The sequence below is a fragment of the Manis javanica genome, chromosome 12 (genome assembly GCF_040802235.1).
Source record: "Manis javanica isolate MJ-LG chromosome 12, MJ_LKY, whole genome shotgun sequence".
NCBI classification, from domain to species: domain Eukaryota; kingdom Metazoa; phylum Chordata; class Mammalia; order Pholidota; family Manidae; genus Manis; species Manis javanica.
In genome coordinates this window covers 26,879,171-26,899,374 of record NC_133167.1, presented here as the reverse complement: position 1 = coordinate 26,899,374, position 20,204 = coordinate 26,879,171, and the positions used below count along the sequence as shown (strand labels likewise).

Here is a 20,204-nt window from a genome sequence, read left to right as displayed (position 1 = left end):
GCATGTTACGGGGCAGCCACCGCCTGCCCTGCTGTGAGCACAGCAAGAGGCGACTTCCCATTTGGGTTCTGTTCTTTGTGTTCACCCTCCTCTGGTTGACGATCCCACAAGGAGAAGCAGGGGAAATGGTAGGATTAAAGACACAACATGTCCTTAACATGGGCAGACATTAAGTTTTCTTCACAGTAACATCAAATGAGGTGCTGATTTGGAAACAAGCAAAAGTTCGTCATGATTCTGAATCATGATGATATGGAAGCAATGTAGAGGCATCTGAAATACTCCTGAACTTTCAGAAGGTAATTTGTACCCTAAGAGCTGTTCATAAATTACAGAGGAAGCACAGACATCAGCAGTTTTCAACATCACTCCTAGGCTTTTAAAAGCTCCTAATTGGCATTTGTAAAGGGAACTATTAGCTTGAAGATTTGTAAGCATATTGGTTTGACACCTACTTTAATAAGACTGTAATCTTTACTTAAACCATCAACTATATAGTAGAAATATTATGCTTTTCTTTCAAAAGTCAGTTTATTCAGGCCAGACCTGGTGTCAAGAAACAGAAACCTATTCAGTCTAAGCTAAAGTAAAAATGTGATGAATTGTAAATATAACTATCCCAGGCAAATCCAAGGAAAACCTATACACAGCCAGGCTGTATGGAGACGGTGGCCCTGCCTAGCTCTCACAACCTCACGGGCAGGACTTTGTAGCCGGCTTTAGTTCACTTCCATCACTCAGACACCAATTTACTCACCCATTTTTCGCAGTTCAAATTTTTTGAAAGAGCAAGAGAATATCTGATTGATTCACTTTGAGTCAGGTAAGTCTATTCTGGCCCAATCAGTTGAGGCCAAGGTAGTTTGGACATCTGAGCAAACAGGGCCATGGAGGCCCGTGTCTTAGGTATGGCCTGAGGAAAGAAGCAGCTTCTCTCAGATTGTTGTACGGGCAGGGATGCAATGACTGATGCCTCTATTTTAACTTAGTTAAAAGGATAGCAACTGGCACCAAATTATTTATGAGAAAACGCAACAGTAAGCAAGCATGTGAGTGGATACAGGTAACACAAAGTGATCGAACTCCGCCCTTCTGTGTGTTCTGTCACTTACTCGTCTGGCATGATATTATCTGAGACTGAAATAAATCTTTCATATTATTCTCTCCTAAATACAGACATTTATGGGTCTTTCTCTTTGATATTGGTCTCTTCTACCCAGTTCCATTTACAGATTACACTCCCAAAGAGTTTTATAGTTGGTCTAATCAGATCTGTTCCTGTTACACAGTTTTGCCTTCAGAATCTGTAAAAGGAAGAAAATGAAAAGATATAAGTATTTTAAACATACATTACTGATTGTGTTTTTATAAGCCTATTTTTCATTCTCTTCTTCCTTGTGTTTGCTGGATTCCCATATGCAGTCCTACTTAACAGCTGAGGAGAGTGCATGTGAGAAGGATTTGACGAGGAAAGTCAAACCACAGCCCTGTCCTTGGACATTTTCATAGAGCAAAACTAAGTTCTGGCCTCTGCCCTGACCTCAGGCTATTTCACTGAGCAGTTTCTCTTGGCTCCTTGGCTTCTCATCCTGAAGTCTGCAGCTGCACTGTCAGTTCCACGTCCTTTCCTGTTCCTGCTTCTCCTCTGTGGACCAGTTTCAATCCCCCATGTCTAGCCCCACTCTAAAGCCCATCATACTGTACATTTTCAGAGATACAAGTTATATCTTTTGAAAATCTGGGCTTGTGGACATACCTGTGTCCATTTCCTTACTTATTCACTCTGAGGAAAGGCTTCAGTTGTTACTGACATACCTGGGTTATAAGAGTAGGAAGTGAGGTGCTAGGAGAGTCAGTAAGCAAGGCAGAGTCCCGTGGATGTGGGAAGAGGGAAGGTTTGAAAAGAGCTGTGTCGTAGGGACAGTTGATTTCTTCTACCCAGTTCCTTGTAGAGAATAAGAAAAGACTAATGTTTTGTCTTATCACCTGCCGCTAATGACTTCTTGACCTTGTGGCTTTTCAGAAGTGGTTTGAGGCATCAGATCTAAGAAATCCACTGCAGTAAATAGAGAATTAATGGAGGGGAGTTGTTAGCATTTAAAGCACATGCTGTTTGCAGTGAGTCTTTCTCCCCTATCTTGTTCCTTCTATCCCAGGTTTCTCTGAATGCCTTGCTCTGTGTGGGAGCTGCAAGATGCCAGACCACTTTTATTCAGAGTCTCAGTGCATAACAGTGGCTTATCCTTGGGCTTATACACATCCACTGGCTTACACCTATGTATACACATCCTTGAGGAGACAAAAATTCCCAGGTTTTCCTTCTCAAAGAGAATTCTAACTAGGCTCTCTCAGTCTCTTCCTTTCGCTCACCTTCTGAGGAGGCTGACTTGCCACTTCTGCTCCTTGGGGCAGTGAATTGAGAAGGAAAGGGAAAGGCCACAAAGGTGAGACACAGGGCTAGAGCTGAGATTACAGTCTCTGGGGAAGGTCTGAGGTGAGTATGACATGTTCCAGTATTTTTTTAAAAATCGTTGACTTTTTTATTCCTCCTTCAAAATGTTTATGGAGTATAAGAAAAGAAAGACATTTCAAAATTACTTTGCTGGACTATGTTCTTTTGATCACAGCATTGTTCTGTAAGATTGGACAATGTGAGTCATGACAATTAGCATCACAGGGATTGTTTGTAACTCGCCTGACTTACCCTCTGACATAACTGGTTCTTTTTTTCCTTCTTTGATTAGATCAGCACACATGCTGTCCTTTTGTTCTTGCAAAATTAAATAATCTGTTGGTTTTAGAATATCACTAACAACTTGTCAGATGTTCCAAGCCAATGTTCATCAAACTTTCTTGGCCATGACCCACCGTGAAAAATGTGTTTTATGTTAGAGCCCAGTATGTGCACTTGTGTGCATGAAATGAAACAAAAAGTTGTGTGAAATAATACTTGCCCTTTTATAATTTATTCTTACTTTTTTCTTATGTTTTCTACTTGTCTTCTTTTTATTCTATTCTATTCATTGGAAAAAAACTTCTGGTCTCCTTACTTATCCTTTTCTTTTCAGTTTTATTCTAGGAAGAATGCTAGTTATTAAATTGATTTCATGGCCCACTAAATTTTTTTTTACAACATACCTAACCCACAATATGGGAAACACAGTGTTGTATTTGATTCTAATGTTCATTCAACAAACAACCCTCAAAACAACCTGAAATCAACCCTATTTTCTCCACTTTATCACTACTAAAGTTTTTTGTCTATGTACAATCAGGACTTAGTAGAGGGTCTAAGAACCTAAAATTTTCATCAGCAGAGCTCATTCTGATGCAAAGATTTGGGAATACCTAGTCTACAATCTGGCTTCTTTTACTCCGCCCTGGAAAGCTGCCCGTTGCCTTCCTCGGATCATGTCTCGGTTCTTGCTCAGCCCTCTCACAGGGGCTCAGAGCCCTCAGTCCTGCCCTTGAGTATCGCATAATATAATAATGCTGCCTCCCAGGTAGGTCCCTAGGGACACCTTCTCTCTGACTGGGCCTTCCCTATTCAGACTGGAACTGAGCTCACAGTGCTCCTCTGGATGGTGAATCGGTGCTCGGTCATCCTCTGGTGGGCCAGTGATAAAGCCAGGTTGATGATGATGAGCCTGACCCCATTGATTTCATGCTTTGTCCCACCACCCATCAGTCATTTTGCTGAGTTCTTAGTAATTCAGGCAAACAGCAGATGGCCTCTACCTTCCTTTTCTAGGTTTTCTCATCCTTTATGGATCCTCTGCTCTAGCCCAGCTAGTCTACTTATCTTCTAATACAACTGATACTGCCTCAGGCTCACACTTCGGGTCAAACCCTGGTCACCTGAAAGGTCTCCTTTGCCCGTGTTTTTTCCTTACAATCTCTTTTCTACCACCCCTCCACTTGCATGCACCCTTCTCACTAAATTACACAAGTAATTCCTCCTCATCCTTCTAGACTCACCTCCCATTTTCTCTCTTCCTGAAAGCCTTTCCTAACACTCCCAGTCTACGTCAGGAGGCCCCCTATGCAGCCTCACTATACCTTGGCCTTCCTACCCTGACACTTCTCTACTGAGCTGTGTTCATTTTGCTTTGTTGTTTCCCATGCTAGACAATGAGCACTTTGAGGCTAGAATAATGTTTAAGTTTACGTCCCTAATACCCAGCACAGTCTCATTCTGTTTTTTGAGGTAAAAACAATATAACCTGAAATCTATCTTAACAAAATTTTAAGTGTACAATGCAGTATTATAAACTATATGCACATTGCTGAACAGAAGATCTCTAGCATTTTGTCATCTTACATGACTGAACTGGCATTGTTTCTGAATAAATAAATGACTACTTGATTATCTTTAGCCATCTGAAATCCCAACAAGATCTCAGAATTTTATTAAATTTTATCCCTCTTACATTACAAGGATCTTCCCCTTCCTTGTGAGTTTCTAGATTATTACACTCTTTCTTTTCCTTTTATCTGTCTTGCTCCCCTCCCCCACCTTTTTTTGAGCTCTGACTCATTGTGTGTCTTGGCATTTACCTCTTTGTAGTCTTATGGTTCCTTCCCCCCAGACATGTTTGTATGGTCGTAAATCCATGATTGTGTTCTTCAATGTCTCTCATAGTGACCAGCATATAGAAGGTACTCAATAACTAACTGGTAATTTCCTTTGAAGATTTCAATAGATTTTAAATATGACCTTACTTTGGGGTATAGGATGAGGGTGATGAAAGACTTAACTCAGATTTCATGGCTACTGGGTGATCAAATTCCTTTCTTTGAATTTAGTGTTAAGCTTTGGATAAGAAGTGCATTTTTTTCCAGTTGACATACCCACCATCTGAGTCTCTTTGATTTTCCTGGTTGCCATTTATGGTACTTAAGGACTTTTCATCTTTTTTGGCTAAGTCAGTTTCTAAAAGTCAGGAAACTAAGTATCAGTTAATTGCAAAGATTAAAATAACGGAATCATCTCGGTAAGTTCATAAGCAGAGATATCTGAACTCTGCAAAGGTCTGATTATTGTCAATACTCTGACCATGTATATATACACACATATACACATGCTTTGACCTTTCTTAAAAAAACAAAACCGCATAAAATCAGGTCACTTTCTTTCATGAAACCCTCCATAATGCAAGTGTTATGGGAAATTTAGAACTATCAGTCAAGAGAGTAAACTTTAAAATGACTGCTTGGTCGTTGTTTTCCATGAAAGCACTTTGCAGCTCTAGACTGCCACATGCAGGAAGCTGTACAAATGGCCTCTCACTTCTGAGAGTGAAAGAGTTCAAGTTCAAACCAGTTGCTCTCTGGACTTCTGAGCCCACCCCTCCTCCTCCTCCATGCTGCACTGGGGCTTTGCTTGGTTTGGCCCATCGCTGGTGACTTGACCACCTGCCCAAGTTGCATCTGAATTCCCAAAGCCCACCCTCTGCCCATATAACCCTTTTCCTCCCTGTCTCTCTGCCCTTCCTACCACTGCTGGTATTTTGGCCTCATTAAACCCTCTCTGTTCAGGACCAAGAGCAGTCCTGTCTCCTGCCAGGTTCTTTTTACCAGTGAATCCATTCTGAGAGGTGAGCAACTGTTTTAATTGGGTGGCATCTGTACCATATTGGTTGTTAAATATTTCCATATCACCCTGCCTTTTATTTCTATTTGTTACTCCCTTCTTTATCTAAATTTAAATTAGACCCTTGTAGTCCATCACTTTATCAGTTTTCTTGCAATTATCTCCAATTTCTTTGCCTCACCTCCCTCCTTCTCAAATGCTATGTAACAAAACTATACTCATTTTTTATCCCCATATTCATTGCCAATAACCAAATCACCTTAGGCCCCATAGAGTGACAGCAAAACAAGCACACACAAAAATATGAGAAAAATAAATAGTTGGGGGAGATAATTTGGTATTCTGAATAAGATCATCATGGAAATATTCAGCATTTTGTTGGAATACAGTGTAGTGTTATTTTTATTCTAATTGCATTTGTTCTAATTTCAGGGGTGGCAATACACTCAAATACTTCCGGGCTTACTACAAACCATGCATCTAGGTTCCCACTTTTGCTTTTACGCAGCCGAGCACCTCTGCAAGAAATAACAAAACTCTATCTGGGAGTCACTACAAATTCAGTCTCTAACTTCCACTGAGCCCCTAGCTCTGAAAAATAAATGGGGTTTTTTTTTCTGTTGTCCTTCTTTCCTTTTGTCTTCAAAGTTGTTTCAGACCTTCACCTCTTTCCCTACGACACTAGCCTTTTCTCTAGTTGTTGACCTTTGGGACCTGGTCTTGCTGCCTAGTTGTTCTGAATCCTTCCATTCTACACACTTCCTTATACCCACAGCCATCATCTCTTTCTCTTGGGCCTCAGCAGTGGAGACACCTTCTGCTGGAGGCTGATCTTGGGCTCTGGTTTGTTTTCCACTGCTGTCCTGAGGATCTTCCTCCTCAGCCCACTCCATTTTCATCTTCTTCCTCTCCAATGGTAGTTAAATGTTAACACCCATTCATCCAGCTGTCTATCTACCTATTTATACTTTTGAATGTCTGAAACATGCACATGGAACAAAATTCAAAAGGTATGAGAAATCATGCAGTGAAGTCTTTCTTGCCCAGAGGATCACCATGGTTATCAACTTTTAATAACTGATAACTCCATATCCTCATCTCCAGCCCATACCTCTTTCCTGGCCTCCAGAGACATGTGTCATCACCCCTCAGACATTCTCACTTATATGATAGTACTTCCTTGTAAGTTTATGGTCACAGAAAATGCCAATAAGAAAAATGAGCTTTTACATTTATTTAAAAGTAAATGTAGTGTTGTGGGTTGAACTGTGTCCCCAAAAAGATATGCTGAAGTCCTAATTCCTGATAACTGTGAATATGACCTTATTTGGAAATAGTGTTTCAGCAGATACAATCAAGTTAAAATGGGGTCATACTGGCTCTAAATTCAATGACTGGTGTCCTTATAAGGAAAGGGGGATTTGAAAACATAGACACACACACACACATATATATATATATGTGTCTATATAAACACACACACTAGAAGAGGGAGGGAAAGGTTCTTTCCTAGGCCCTTCAGTGGCAGCATAGCCCCGGAAACACCTTGATTTAGGTGTTCCATTGTCCAGTCCATGAGAGAATAAATTTTTGTTTTAAAACATCCAGTTTGTGGTAATTTGTTACGATAGCCTTAGGAAACTAATACATATGGTGCACACCAAACTTAAAAGGTCATGGTGTTTTTAAGATGTGCTTTCTCTAGCATTCTTATGAAATGCTTTATTTCGAAGGGTACACTGAACCTGGAAATTTATTTTGTCAAAAATTTAAGTGTTAAAATATGGATTATAGTTATCTGTATCAAGTAGTGACTCAGTTTTAACAAATATTTCAATACTCTTTCACTAGCAGCCCAATAAAACATCACATCTAAAAGTTTACCTGATTGATATGGCTGAAAACTTATCAAATCTCCAAGAGCAACAAGTTTTTCCTGTTGAAAAATTTTATAATCAGACAATTAAATGGCCACAATGACTAACTTAATTGTTCTTTAACAAAAAAACACTTATTCTTAATTTTTAAGTAACCAACAAATATTTTTTAACATACCAGAAATTATATAAAATAATGAGTAGTGTTCTTTTGCTGATTTCTTCAAACTTTTATTGCCTCCTTACTGTTTTTAGGAATATGATGAACACTGAACCCACAGAAAATCAAGGTCATTATCAAAGTCAGTTCCCTTGTATCTATTCTGACATTACCTGAAGTAGATCACTTGTTATTCTGGTCATTATTTTTTCATTTATTTTGATATCTTTGAGATCTGTAAGAACCACCCAAGTTCCATTCTCAAACTTCACAGGCATAGAAAAGACAATCCCTTCAGGAATCCCAAATTGGCCTGTAGTGAGCGAACCAAGCACAGCCAAACACAAGCACCGTTAGGCATTGTAGACAAGGACAGGCAGCGTACGTAATTTTTAATGAAAATGGTGGGATCACATTTCTGGAATTCCTTCCCAGGGTGGCCTGAAACACCTACCCTAGAAGTATTGATTGGGCACCTCTCCAAGTTCTGACCATTCCCCTTCTGTGTGCCTCTCAGCAGGAAGAACCACAACTCTGTTTTTTTATACCTTTTGGTCTAGCACTTCAGATCCTCTGCCTCTGCCTCGGGGGCTCATGTTGTCTTTCTCTTCTGCCTTGTCTGGATTCCTTTAGTCTTGCCTTCTGGGGCTTTTCCTTGTCCCTCTAGGTACCCATGAGCCCCAGGCATTTGTCCAGTCTCCTAGCCTACTACAGCAGTCCCACAGCCAGCATGGGATGACAGGGCTTGGAAAAAGAGAGGGCGGGAAACTTGATGACTTCCTCGCAGCTCCCAGTTCCGAGTTAGGATGTGCTCCAAATAAAAAAGACTGATGATCCTTAGTACTAACTGAGCAACAGTCACATTAAATTGCCCTCCCCACCCATTTTTGTGCCTCAATCAAATAAGAAAATTATTCTTGCCATTCTAGTCATCAAAAGTGTCACTAGAGCAAAAAATTGAGGATAATCAAGAAACCAGGATCTAAAAGACTTCCTTAAAGGTACCTCACGTCCTCTATTCACTCTCCATTTGTTGTATCTGTAAAGAGCCAGACTCATGGGAGGACACATGTGAGGGTTTCCCTGTATGATGCGGTTTCAGGGACACAATGATCACCTGCTCCTTGACCTCAATATTGCATTATTTATTGATGATTCCTAAAGAAGTTAATTAATTTCTTTTTACAAATAAAGATAAGGCCTTAAATGCCTATTTCAGTGAAAAGGTCACATATTGATATGAATCCACATCATGGGGGTGCTTGTGCATCTTAATTCTAATTGAGCTGGCTCCACTGAGCATCTACCCATGAAGGGGCAGCAAGAAGACCCAGCCAAAATGCTGCCCTAGGGCGCACACGCACTAACAGAGGGAACAGATGCAGCTAAGCACATCACCAATAAATGCAGGCTCTAATATGTTGTCTGATAGAGGATCAAAATGATCAGTGAGTAGAGACAGATGCATGCTGACTTGGGGGATTTGGGGATATTTCCTTGAGCTGCACTGTGTCCTTGGAACAACTGGAAGGATGGTGGTTCCTCTAATAACATAAGGAGCACAAGAGGTGGATCAGACTGGGGAGGAAGACCGTAAGTTCAGTTTGGTGTATGTTAGTTTAAAGTGACAGTATGACATCTGGGTGACAATGTTTCAGTCTAGGGCTGAGAGGGATGTCCAGGCCTGAAGCTTCGGGAGTGAATGAGCTCGCACAGGGAGAAAGAAAAGCACAAAAGGAAGAGATGCTTTAAGTAAACCCTTCAGAACAGGACACACCAACTGTTCTCTGATTCCTACTTTTCAAAAATGGTAGAAGTCCTCTGAATAGTGTTTAGTAGATTAAAGCAGTAAAGCTGTAAACATACTTATGCAGAATTTGTAGATAGAGAGCAAGCTTTCCGCATTCTTGTTGCCCTAACACCTGGGTCCTGACGGGCTCTGCATCCTGCCCCTGTCTTTGCTCCTACGGCTCCTGTGCCCGGATGTTGTTCCCACACTTAACGGCAAGTAATCATTACTCAGACTTGAAGGCTTCCGCAGTGTCATCTCCTTTATGAAACTTGTCCCGATTCTTCCAGCAGCCTGCCCAAATAAAACTGACCATGCTCTCCTTTCCTCAGTTAGGATACAGCGAGAAGAACTTGATAGAACTATTTTGTTTATGTATCTGGCTCTCTTGTACTCTTATAGAATTCCAGAAGGTGGAGGACAGATCTAATACCTCTGAGTGTTCCCAATGCACGCATACAAAATACTGCTGAATTTCTGAATGGATAACTGAATGCATACATGAATAAATGAATGGTTGTGGAATTAATGAAAATCCAGACAGCTTACAGACCATGTTAAAAGGTAGACAGGTGGGGATGCATAAGTAGGAGCACATGGAACACATGGAGGTTTTAAAATATTACAGGATATGAAAAACCCAGATTTACCTTCACTTAATACTCCTAAAGACACAATCTCCCCCGGTGGTGAGCCATGGTACCAGTATTTCAATGTAGTGGCTATGCTGTGTGCTGCTAAGATGCCTCCAAATTGTCTTCCTGTGGTGGTCAACTTTTTAAGAGTTGCCACAAATTCCTGATTTATCCACTCACTATAAGGAGAAAAAGAAACAATTTTACAATGGAGGGAGGAAATGGAAATGAAAAAGAATGTTCTTTGAGTCAACGGATCTAACTATAAGAAAGCATCTCTCCAAAATAGAAATATGACTTTTTGTGACCCTACCTCAAGCTTCTTTAACCCCATTAAAAAGCCTGCTGAAAAGTGATGAGATATAGCAGAAGGGAGTCCCAAAGTTTCCTACTAAGCATCTGATAATATAAATATGGCACACAGAAAAGTGGTCAAAGGCTGCAAGAAAATTACTTTTATTACAAGGAATTTATTCTATGTAGATGCTATTTTGGAAGCAGTGGTATCCTTCATTTTAAATAAAATAATATCATAAAATGTTAAATCATTCACATTGAGAAATAGGGAACTAATTAAGTTTTTATAATCTGAAATTTAAACTCAGGGACTAGCCCACCTGGGCTAGAACAAACACTAAATGGCTTCCCCTGATGAGGCAGCGCGATTCAGCTCCACGAGACACGGCCCTTACGTGGCAGCCAGCACGCAGGCACCAGGCTCCAAGAGGGTAGACCCAGGACACACAGTTTCTAGGCATGGATGAAGTGCCTATGTTCTGAGGAAGGGAAGGTGAGTAGGGACGACGGAAGGAAATGCTACATCTGAGAATGTACTGCGAAGTTTAGAAAAATGCTTCCAGGCCCTCTTCTGCCTCATCATAATGGTACCGTTGACTGTGACAGGTGCAGTTCTAAGTGCTTTGCATATGTGAATCCATTTCATCTTCCCGACAACCCTATAAGGCCCATACTATGTTACCATTTCGACTTTGCAGATGAAAAACTTGAGGCACAGAGAGGTTAAGGAACTTCTCTGAAGTTGCACAGCAAATAATTGTCTACGTGAGAATTCCAACCTAGGGGCTTGGTTCTAGACACTGTGGTCCTCACCACTTCTTGATTCTGCCTCTTCTGGGACCAAGCACTCAGCATGGCCTGGGCCTGCTCAAGATCCTAATCCCTTATTCCCAAAAGTGCTGCAACTGATTTCAACTTGTATAAATATCTCTGTCTTTATGTTAAATAAGACTCACTTTACATATGCTTGCTTTAGAGATAATCTTAATGGAATATATGAGCTGCTTTAAGGATAATCTGAAATAAAAAAATGCATAATTTCAAAATCAAATAAATTGGAGGTGGGGATTAGCTAGTTGAAATTCTGTGAAATTAGCCATTTGTTCAACAGAGAGTATAAATAAAGATGAATGTGAACAATGCTAAATTATTTTCGTACAAAGATTTGTAAGATGATTTAAGATTACAACAACTAATACACTTATTCAACATTGTTAGCATACTTCACTGAAAAATTTACTATACCTATCAAAAATCAAGCTTAAAACAGGGCGTGAATAGTGAGGAAGTCCCCAAATAGCACTCTCATATCCGTAAACTTTGGCTTTTCTCAGATCAACATAGTTATTTCCAGTAATATTACCCCAAATTATCACATCTTTGATGCCTGTGAATAAAAACAATAGAAAATTAATGTACCAATGGGTGTTAAAATTAAAAACTTGCCTGCAAACTATTTTTTGTTTGTGTGTTTGTTTTAGGAGTGGTCCTTTTGCTGTAAAACAGATCTAAGTTTATGCTCCCGAAAAATGTGCAAATGATGGGGATCACCTCCTTAATTATTAGACTGGCAATTCCTCATAATGTCTATAAATAGTGTAGGCATATGATTGAATTCAAGAACTACTGAAGGAAATGTTCCCTGAAGAATATTATTACTGAAAATTATACCACTGGTCTGGTCCTAACTTCACTACTCTTGTTTTCCATTAGGAGAAATTTTGATCTGCTTTGATTCTGACAGAGTCTTTGATTTTAGACTGGAAGAGAAATTTAGGCAAATCGCTTTAACTCCCGGTGGGTTTCCTTTCCTGCGGAATAAGGGTGTTGTAATAAAAAGACCCTGAGAAACATCTTAATCAGCAAACAGTTAGTGAATTAGCTTCTATGTGTGAAGCACTTTCAGATGGGAGGCTTAGCAGAAAACAGATCAGCCCAAATCCTCGCAATATTCTCGGGTTGAGGAGAGTGGGTGAGAAAACAGCTACTATAACACGTGATATACACTATGAAAAAAAAATTAGGAGGATGGGATTAAAGAGAAATAAGGATTGGTGTTTAATATGATTCCATAATTGTGGATTTTCTAGGTATGTCATATCCAAAGTAAAAATAAGTAATTTTATTGACTTATTAACTTATTTGCTTAAAAACTTAATTCTCTTATACTGTCATACCACATCCTATTGTGGAGATTAAATTCTTTCCTGTTCTGTATGAGGTAAAATTGTTGTTGGCTTCAAGTAACAGAATATTCTACCTGCTTGGCTTAACTAGGAGTTTACTTTTCTCAGATTAAAGTTTCAAAGACATTAGTCTCTTAGCCTTCCTCTCATGGTCCTAAAATGGCTGCAGCAGCTCCAAGTATCACATTCTCACACAGCTGTGTTCAAAAGCAGGCAGCTGGGGAAATAATTTTTCCTATCAGCTCCAAGGCTCTTCAGAGCCTTAAATGCCCTGAGTTATGCTGGAGAAAATTATAATGGACACCTGCAGTTTTTTCTTCCTACCATCTCTTCCTACTTTCTTTCTTTAACAACATCCTGATTTTTCTTTAAATAACTACCCTTTTGCCAATTTCAGCCCATATGGTTTGGGTGGAGCTGTCCTCACCCCTTAGGTTTATCAATAGGCACGAGCCCCAGATTCTAGATTCTTGGCTACAGTGATTGATTTGGAGATGGGTAGGTAGTCCCAGAACAGCCAATGTGATATCACGCTAAGGCTTTTGTACAAAGAATTGAGAGAGAGAGCCCTCTTTCTTCTGGGGTAGGTAAGCTACAAATGTACGAGTCTGGGGATGTCAGTGGCCATTTTGCCGCTTTTTAGAGAGAGCCTTCCTGAGAATCAAACCAATGCTGAGGAAAGCAGAGACGAGTGATAAGCCAAGAGAGAGCACAAGCCAGACTTGACATCATCATTTGAGCCCCAGCATCCAGCTGTGTCTGCAGTAAGAACTACCTTTTGCACTTTTCACTCACATAAGAAGTTCTCTATCTGACCCCAGTGACTTTGAGCGGAGTTTCTGTCACTTGCAACAGAACTAAGCCAATGCACATGGCCTGAGAAACAGGGTTATGTGTGACTGAACTCAAGGGATGTCCTGAAAGGGCATGCTACTCACTTGGCATCTGTAATGTTCCCTGACTGATTCTCTTTGATGGTTGTTCTATTTCATTCCCTTTGTTTAACTTCTTTGTTGTTGTTGGGTTTCTACTTTGACTGCTGATCCTCTAATGTCTCTTTTCTTTCCCTAACTTTTCTGCTTCTCATATGCTTATTGGCTTTGAGTGCAGCAGGGCATAGAATTTATGGCCCCTCACCAGCCCTACAAAAGAGCAGCTTTCTAGTTGAAAGCCCCTGTCATGTTTTAAATTGTGCAACACTGCCTTTTCTTGACATGTTCATCAGTGTATCATAGAGCTTTTATGATAAATCAGTGCTACAATACACAACAAGGTTGACAACAGAGATAAAATGATTAACAAATGTTTTCCTTTCCTACTGAACAATTTTGGTATCAGTTTGGCTGAGGTATGCAGTGACACTGGGGTGAGACACTCAAGATTTATGTGCTAGAATACCAGAAGTTATGATTCTAGGGCTTCAGTGTAAAGAAATGGGTAATACAGCCCATGTTGTCATGTGTTAGGGACTTAGAAGTCCTTTATGCCCTGATTTAGGGCATCCTAGGCTCACATCACTGTCTTCCCAATTTTGCTTGAGGGATGCCCTGCACCTCCTAGCATTCACAACAGACTCTGCTGGGACTGTGCTGCACCTGCTCCGTAAGGGCCTGGATAGCTAAAATTTGTCAAACATGACAAATATTTTTGAATACAGCACTCCCCTTTTAAATACAACAATCCATATTCCAATCCAGTCTCATCCTTATAGGATTCTGATGACTACAAAGATTAATAGGAGAAACTGTTTGGATATCATAATCTCATTGACAAGTTTAATATCCTTGCAAATGTTTATCAGGTGCCAGCTGCTCTTCTAAGTGCTTTAAAAATATTATCTCTTTGAATCCTCTCATCAGTTCTAGGAAGCAGGTGCTATTAACACCCACATTTTACAGATGAGGAAACAGAGGCATGGCAAAGTTAAGTGATTGTCCATTGTCACTCAGGTGGGAAGTGGGTAGAGCCACTTTAACATAGCCTTGATTACTTTTTTAAAAAGCACTGATTATTTTAGTTGACTATTATCATGGAAAAAATTAATATTAGGTTTCAAATTATTACTTGAAAAATATTAATCTTAAATATTTCTTTTTTAGTATTTTATAATGATGGACAAAGTTAGATATTCATGAAAGACAGAAACAAAAACTATTTGCATAATAGTCAAATCGCACAATGAAGTTCTTTGTGTTTGCTTCATACTTCCTATTCCAGGTACCCCAAATGATCCTAGAGGATACAGGGTTCTTCCTAGCTGCTTTGAAATCACATTATTTAAAAACAAAAACAGAAAAAACAGACACAGGAGTTCACTCACTTGAGGGAGTTGTTTTCAGTTTTCTGGCCAGCACAGCTTTAGCTTCACCTTCCACCCCCAATGCAACAGCGATAATATTACGGGCGATGCTTGGGGCATATTTCATAAGCAAAAACGTCTTAAGATTCACAAAGGTTTTTCCTCCTACAATAACTCTGACGGAAGCATGCGCGTTCTTCTCAATCAGGTACCCGTACAGCCTACACAGAGGAACCCTGCTTTGGATGCAGTCCTCTAACGTGTATACCTCCTTGTCGGTACACTCGTCCAGAATGATGACTACGTGGGCCTGGCGGAAGGCGTCCTCCACTCTAGTGCAGAAGGAGACACTCCGGAGTAAGGGGGACACCAGGTCCCGAGTCTCCGTCAACAGGAGTTTCAGATATTCTTCTGCCTGCTTATTGTCAAATAGATTTATGCTAATTTCTGTTTGCATTCCAAACACTTCACCGCTTGTCAAGATGGGAATTAGGTTGTAGCAGGCAGGAGTAGAAGCACTGATAAAAATACAAGGCCAGATTGTGAATGGTTACAACTTTCACCCCATTTTAAGCCTTTATTCTCAAGAGACATTTCTGTATGTGCATTAATAGGGTGATTTACTATGTTAAATAGGCATACACAGTTGAATAGGCATTTTTAAGGCAGAAATCAAACCAGGACAAAAGAATTCTCACTACTAGCCCCTGGCTCTGGCCATCTAAGAATAACCTCAAAATTAGAAGTGCACCTGTTTACAAGGCTTTTCAAATGAAATAGAATATTCAGAAAGCGAAATTTAAAAGAACTTTCACATCACGCTAATTACATGTTTATATTTTCTCTTAAAAGGATAGAAAAATAGCAAGTTTAATTTAACCGTAGCTCTTTTCTATTTTATACCTTTATCTACAAAGCAATGACATTTTTTTGAAAAGGACTATCTTTTCTGAATCCTTATGAATAAGCCTCGGCCAACATCAGTTAGGCGTCACGTACCTGCACCCACCTTTCAGCAAGTATCCAGGTACTCTGTAGCTTGGCTACCAGCTGGGAGCTGAGTGACCCCTGAGGGGAGTTCAGAAATGCATCTGGGCATTTTTGGTTTTCATAGTGGGTTTGGGGAGGAGTACAACAGTATCTCTACAATTTTAATCCTTAAAAAATAATCTAAAATTAAATATGGGTTTCAGGTTCATGTATTTTTACTATATCATTCTTAGGTTTTTTTTCTATATTCGATACATTTTATAACAAAAACTTTTTCAAGTGAGTGTCTATATTAGAATACACACATGTGTGGTGGGAAGGGCAGTTTGCGAGGTGGAAGTTGGGGGAAGGAAACGGGGAGAGAGCAAGAAGAATAGCAAGACAAAGAGAGACAGACGCAAAGACAGAGAGCAGGCGATGACATACGGCATGCCCCAAGACCTAGAGTAATGAGGGGCAAAAGTGAGCGGTGGGGTGGAGGTGTAAACCCTGACAGATTTTTTTTCTTTTAAGTAATGCAAATTCCTGACTTAAACTTTGACTGCCAGGGAGGCATCCTCTTCAAAGATGGCTGTCTTGAATAAACACACTGCCAGCCACTGACTAGATAGACAGCCAGGCCGCCTCCCCACATGGAGGCTCCTTTGTTTTAGCAATCTTGGTGATTTCCGTAACTGACCACTCGTTTTGTCTCTTCCTGAGCTTTAAATTCCTGCTCTTGGTTTTAATTTCCCCAGTAAGAAGTGAGCCTGCGAAGCCTCAGTCCCTGAGTGCTTGCATGTTCTCGCTCTTACCTTCTCTCTCCTGCCTCACTCTGTGCCCTCAAGTGTGCCACATAATTTCCAAAACTTCGAAGTAATAAACCCTTATTTTCCAAGTTTCCTGATGGTTAAGGGTGAGGGCATCTTGCAATCATAAGATCCACACAGGCCAGTCCAGCCTCAGCATTAGTTACTGATAGGCTGAGCCTGGCACACAACAAGGGGTTACAGAGAATGAGCGCCAAGCAAGAGCCAAGGAGGGCGCTGGCAGGCTGGAAAGAGGGAGAGGGCAACAGCTAGTGCGATGGGGGTGGGGAAAGTAAGCAAGGGGAAGAGAAAGACGGACAGCAAGGCAAGGAGCAGGATGAGAGCCGCAGAGCATGAAAGACACAGGATGAGGGGACAGGAGCTGGAGACAGTCACCAAAGTAATTTCTTCGCTATAAAGTTGCACTTAGATTCACTATGTGTGTATATAAATATTATCTAAAACTCATACATGGGGCTATAATGGGGGACATATATGTATAAATACACCTATCTATCTAACTAGCTGGCTACCTATTTATCTATCCATCCATCCATCCAAATCTCAGACTTGACATTCAGCTATTCTTCCATCATGGAATTAATCCCACATCATTGTCCTTTCTAAATACAAAAAAACCAAACTCATAGACCCTGGGGTTTGATTCTCCCACCTGGTGATCCAGACCTGCAAGGGGTTGATGAGACCTTTCTGGTCTTCTTCCTCCAGCTCTTCTGCTATGTGTGTCTCTAGGTTCTCTTGAGCAACTACCTTCATCAGCTCAGTCGTCATGCTAGGGGCGACTCTGTAGTAAAGCTAAGTATCGGAAAAGGAAAAGTCAACACCAGAGAGAGAGAGAATTAGATGACAATGGCTATGATGGAAAGTTCTTGTTTAAAGCCTGAACAGAGTTAAAAAAGAGAGCTGAGAGAATACCTTAGAAAGGAAGACGTGAAAAATAATGAGAGAGAATGGCAATGTTTCAATAAACAGAGAAGTCAAATTAATTTATATACCTGGGCATGCTCCAGGAATTCATTATATCCTCCCAAAAGCAAACCTTTCCCTCCACGATCCAACAGCTCTCTCCAGATGATGGGGGAATTTCGGTGACTCCACTTATTCTTTTCACACAAATCTTTCAGCCATTCCTAGTGGGTGATATTCCATGGGAAGTCACACATTGAATCTGCCTCAGAATTCAATACTTTAGAATTTAAACACTAACTACCTTGTTTTTTTATTACTACTGTGTATAATAAAATTTAGATATCTTTAGACTGTCAAAATGTAAATATAGAAAATAGTGGCATTAAGTAACAAATTAATCAAATAAGAAAATATTCTTCAAATCCCTTGACCAAGTAAAGGCCAACTGAATAAAGGTACTGACAGTTGCTCTCTTTGCTGAGGAGACAAGAAGTATGTGTTTAGCTTAAAGAGAAACCAAGTCTTCCAACTCAACTGATTTCAAAAATACTTCAGCTGATTCTTTGCTTTTCTACTGTATGAGATATTTCCAATCTTAGGGCCATAACAATATGACATTGCTTTCAAATGTGTAGATATAGTTTACATCATTTAGATTGAATTGATTAGCTCAAAGTTACCTGGGGATGTCTGACAATATTTATTAGAAAAAGTTTAAATCATGATTATCCGATTTGTGAAAACTAGGCCTCCCAATGACAAGAAGTGGGTAGAGACAGAGAACAACATCCTGTGGGTAAAGGACATGATAGCATTCTTATCTTTGGAGGCATGTGTAATGAAACTACTTACAAATCAATCTTAGAAACGAATTCCTTTTGCTGATGTTGAAGAGATCTCTGCCTTTATCCCACCTTAAAGCAAGTAGTGCTGCTGTGAGGCTTCCACCAGAGTCCCCTTCGTCACAGCAAAGCTGGACCAGGGAAGTGCTGGGCTGCTGGAGGAAGGGGCTGTTGCCGGGAAGCTGGTCCCTGAGCACTAGGAGAAACCTCAACCTGGACCAGCTGAGGGCTCTTGACTCTGGACGGGAAAGAATTCTCCAACAGGTCAGACGAGTATAGGTAAGGAAGGAATTCATTAAAGCGAGAGTAGTAGGGAATGGCAGCTGCCCTCTAGGCATCTGAGAACAGGGAGAGATCTTGGCCAGCCCCCAAAAGATGATACTGGGGTTCTTGTTTATGGAGTCAAAGAATGAACTTCGCAAATGCTCAAGGTAGGCAAGCAAGCAGTTAGCTCTCCATTGATAGAAGCAAAAATACAGAACTCCCAGGCACATACTGGGAGGAGCAAGGCTGCCCCTTACGGGCTCAGGTCTAGGGGTTTTATGCCTGTTGCATGGACTACGCATGTGAAAAATAATGAGAGAGAATGATTCTAGCCAATCATACTAAAGGTCATTTCTATTTTTAACTAGTATTCCTTGGTCAAGCTAGTGAGCTATGTGACTTAATAGTCAGTAAAAATGGTTCTTTATTACAGAGGTTCAGTGAGAACCTTCTTATACATTGTTGCATTGTTTCAGCTGCAAGTCTCCTTTTTTACATTTCCAAGGTCCTTAGTAAGCGTCTCGTTTGTCCTTCCCAGGGCCCTTGTCTTGCTCTAACTGGACAGGGGCTGCCCCCCTGTTCTTCCCTGTGTCAGGACTTTAACCCAGAGGGCCTTCAGCACCAAGCAGGGCATGTTGGTGTCCTGGCAGGAGCTGGGGGAATATGTATAGGATGGGATCTGAGGGGCTAAACAAGACTGGAACGTAAAAGTTGGACAAGGGAGAATTAATCAATAGGAATCACTCTTCTGCAGTTCAAGAGTGTACACCCTGGCAAGGACTTCTCAAGATAGTGACAACACATTGCTCGGATGGCTTTCTGAAGTTTGGAGAAAGTGATGGTTCACACTGTGAAAATTAATACAGGGAAACCTCCCTGACGTGACACTGGCAGGCCAAGCCAGTGCTACTTCACTACCAGCAGGAGGGTGGAAGATTTGGGTCTCCTCCTCAACAGCTCAGCCAATGAGAAGCCACACACTTGGAACTCCTAGTTTATTCCAGTGGATATTTTGTTTATAACAGTGCTTCTCAACTGGGTACTTCCTCTCTGAAAGAGTGTTCCTATCCTTTGTTCTCTGGACTTGCCCATGGTTTTGCCACAGATTGCATGTCCTGAAGTGCAATTCTCTGCTATTCCTGAATAAAGACATTTTTGCTGGTAAAATAATGGACTGTTTTATTTTTAAGGTAACAACATGAAATGAAATAGAAAAATAAAAATGCCAGAACTGCCATGGAAGACAATGAAAGAAGGAATCAAAAAGCTTACAAAAAGTGGACATGCTGGAGTGAATTTGGTACAATGCAAGGTTGGAAAACCTACTAGTCAACTGTGTTCTCAGCCTACAGTCACCAAAACGATAAGGACTGCACTGGGGAGAGGGGTCTCAGGATCACTGAGAAGTGTGGCGCATTCTAGGCCAGGGCTGTTAAAGGACATGTTGTTATAATGCTGGACTCCCTGGCAGTTGGGTTGATAGAATCCTGAAACAAAAGAGGTCAGGAGGCAGTGTCCATTAGAGAATTAGAGAACATCTGTTGTGAAAGAAGC

The 20,204-nt window shown here is 40.6% G+C and overlaps 1 protein-coding gene across 9 annotated transcripts in view; it reads right to left on the bottom strand.

Moving 5' to 3' along the window:
• Window positions 1-916: 916 nt before the first annotated feature.
• LOC140844976 (putative malate dehydrogenase 1B) overlaps window positions 917-20,204 on the bottom strand; it is a 25,349-nt gene continuing 6,061 nt past the window's right edge. Inside the window, exons 3-11 of one of the 9 annotated variants that reach the window (XM_073218235.1) lie at window positions 17,631-17,765; window positions 17,288-17,430; window positions 14,858-15,354; window positions 11,597-11,738; window positions 10,070-10,233; window positions 7,804-7,943; window positions 7,478-7,529; window positions 4,856-4,933; window positions 917-1,304 (exon numbers count right to left, since the gene is read on the bottom strand). In XM_073218235.1, the coding sequence (XP_073074336.1) occupies window positions 1,282-1,304; window positions 4,856-4,933; window positions 7,478-7,529; window positions 7,804-7,943; window positions 10,070-10,233; window positions 11,597-11,738; window positions 14,858-15,354; window positions 17,288-17,430; window positions 17,631-17,765 (1,374 nt within the window). In that variant the 3' untranslated portion in view covers window positions 917-1,281. Of the gene's footprint in view, window positions 1,305-4,284; window positions 4,934-7,477; window positions 7,530-7,803; window positions 7,944-10,069; window positions 10,234-11,596; window positions 11,739-14,857; window positions 15,355-17,287; window positions 17,431-17,630; window positions 17,766-20,204 lie in introns of those variants that run through there. The other 8 variants (XR_012123580.1, XM_073218236.1, XR_012123581.1 and 5 more) reach the window with 8 other exon arrangements.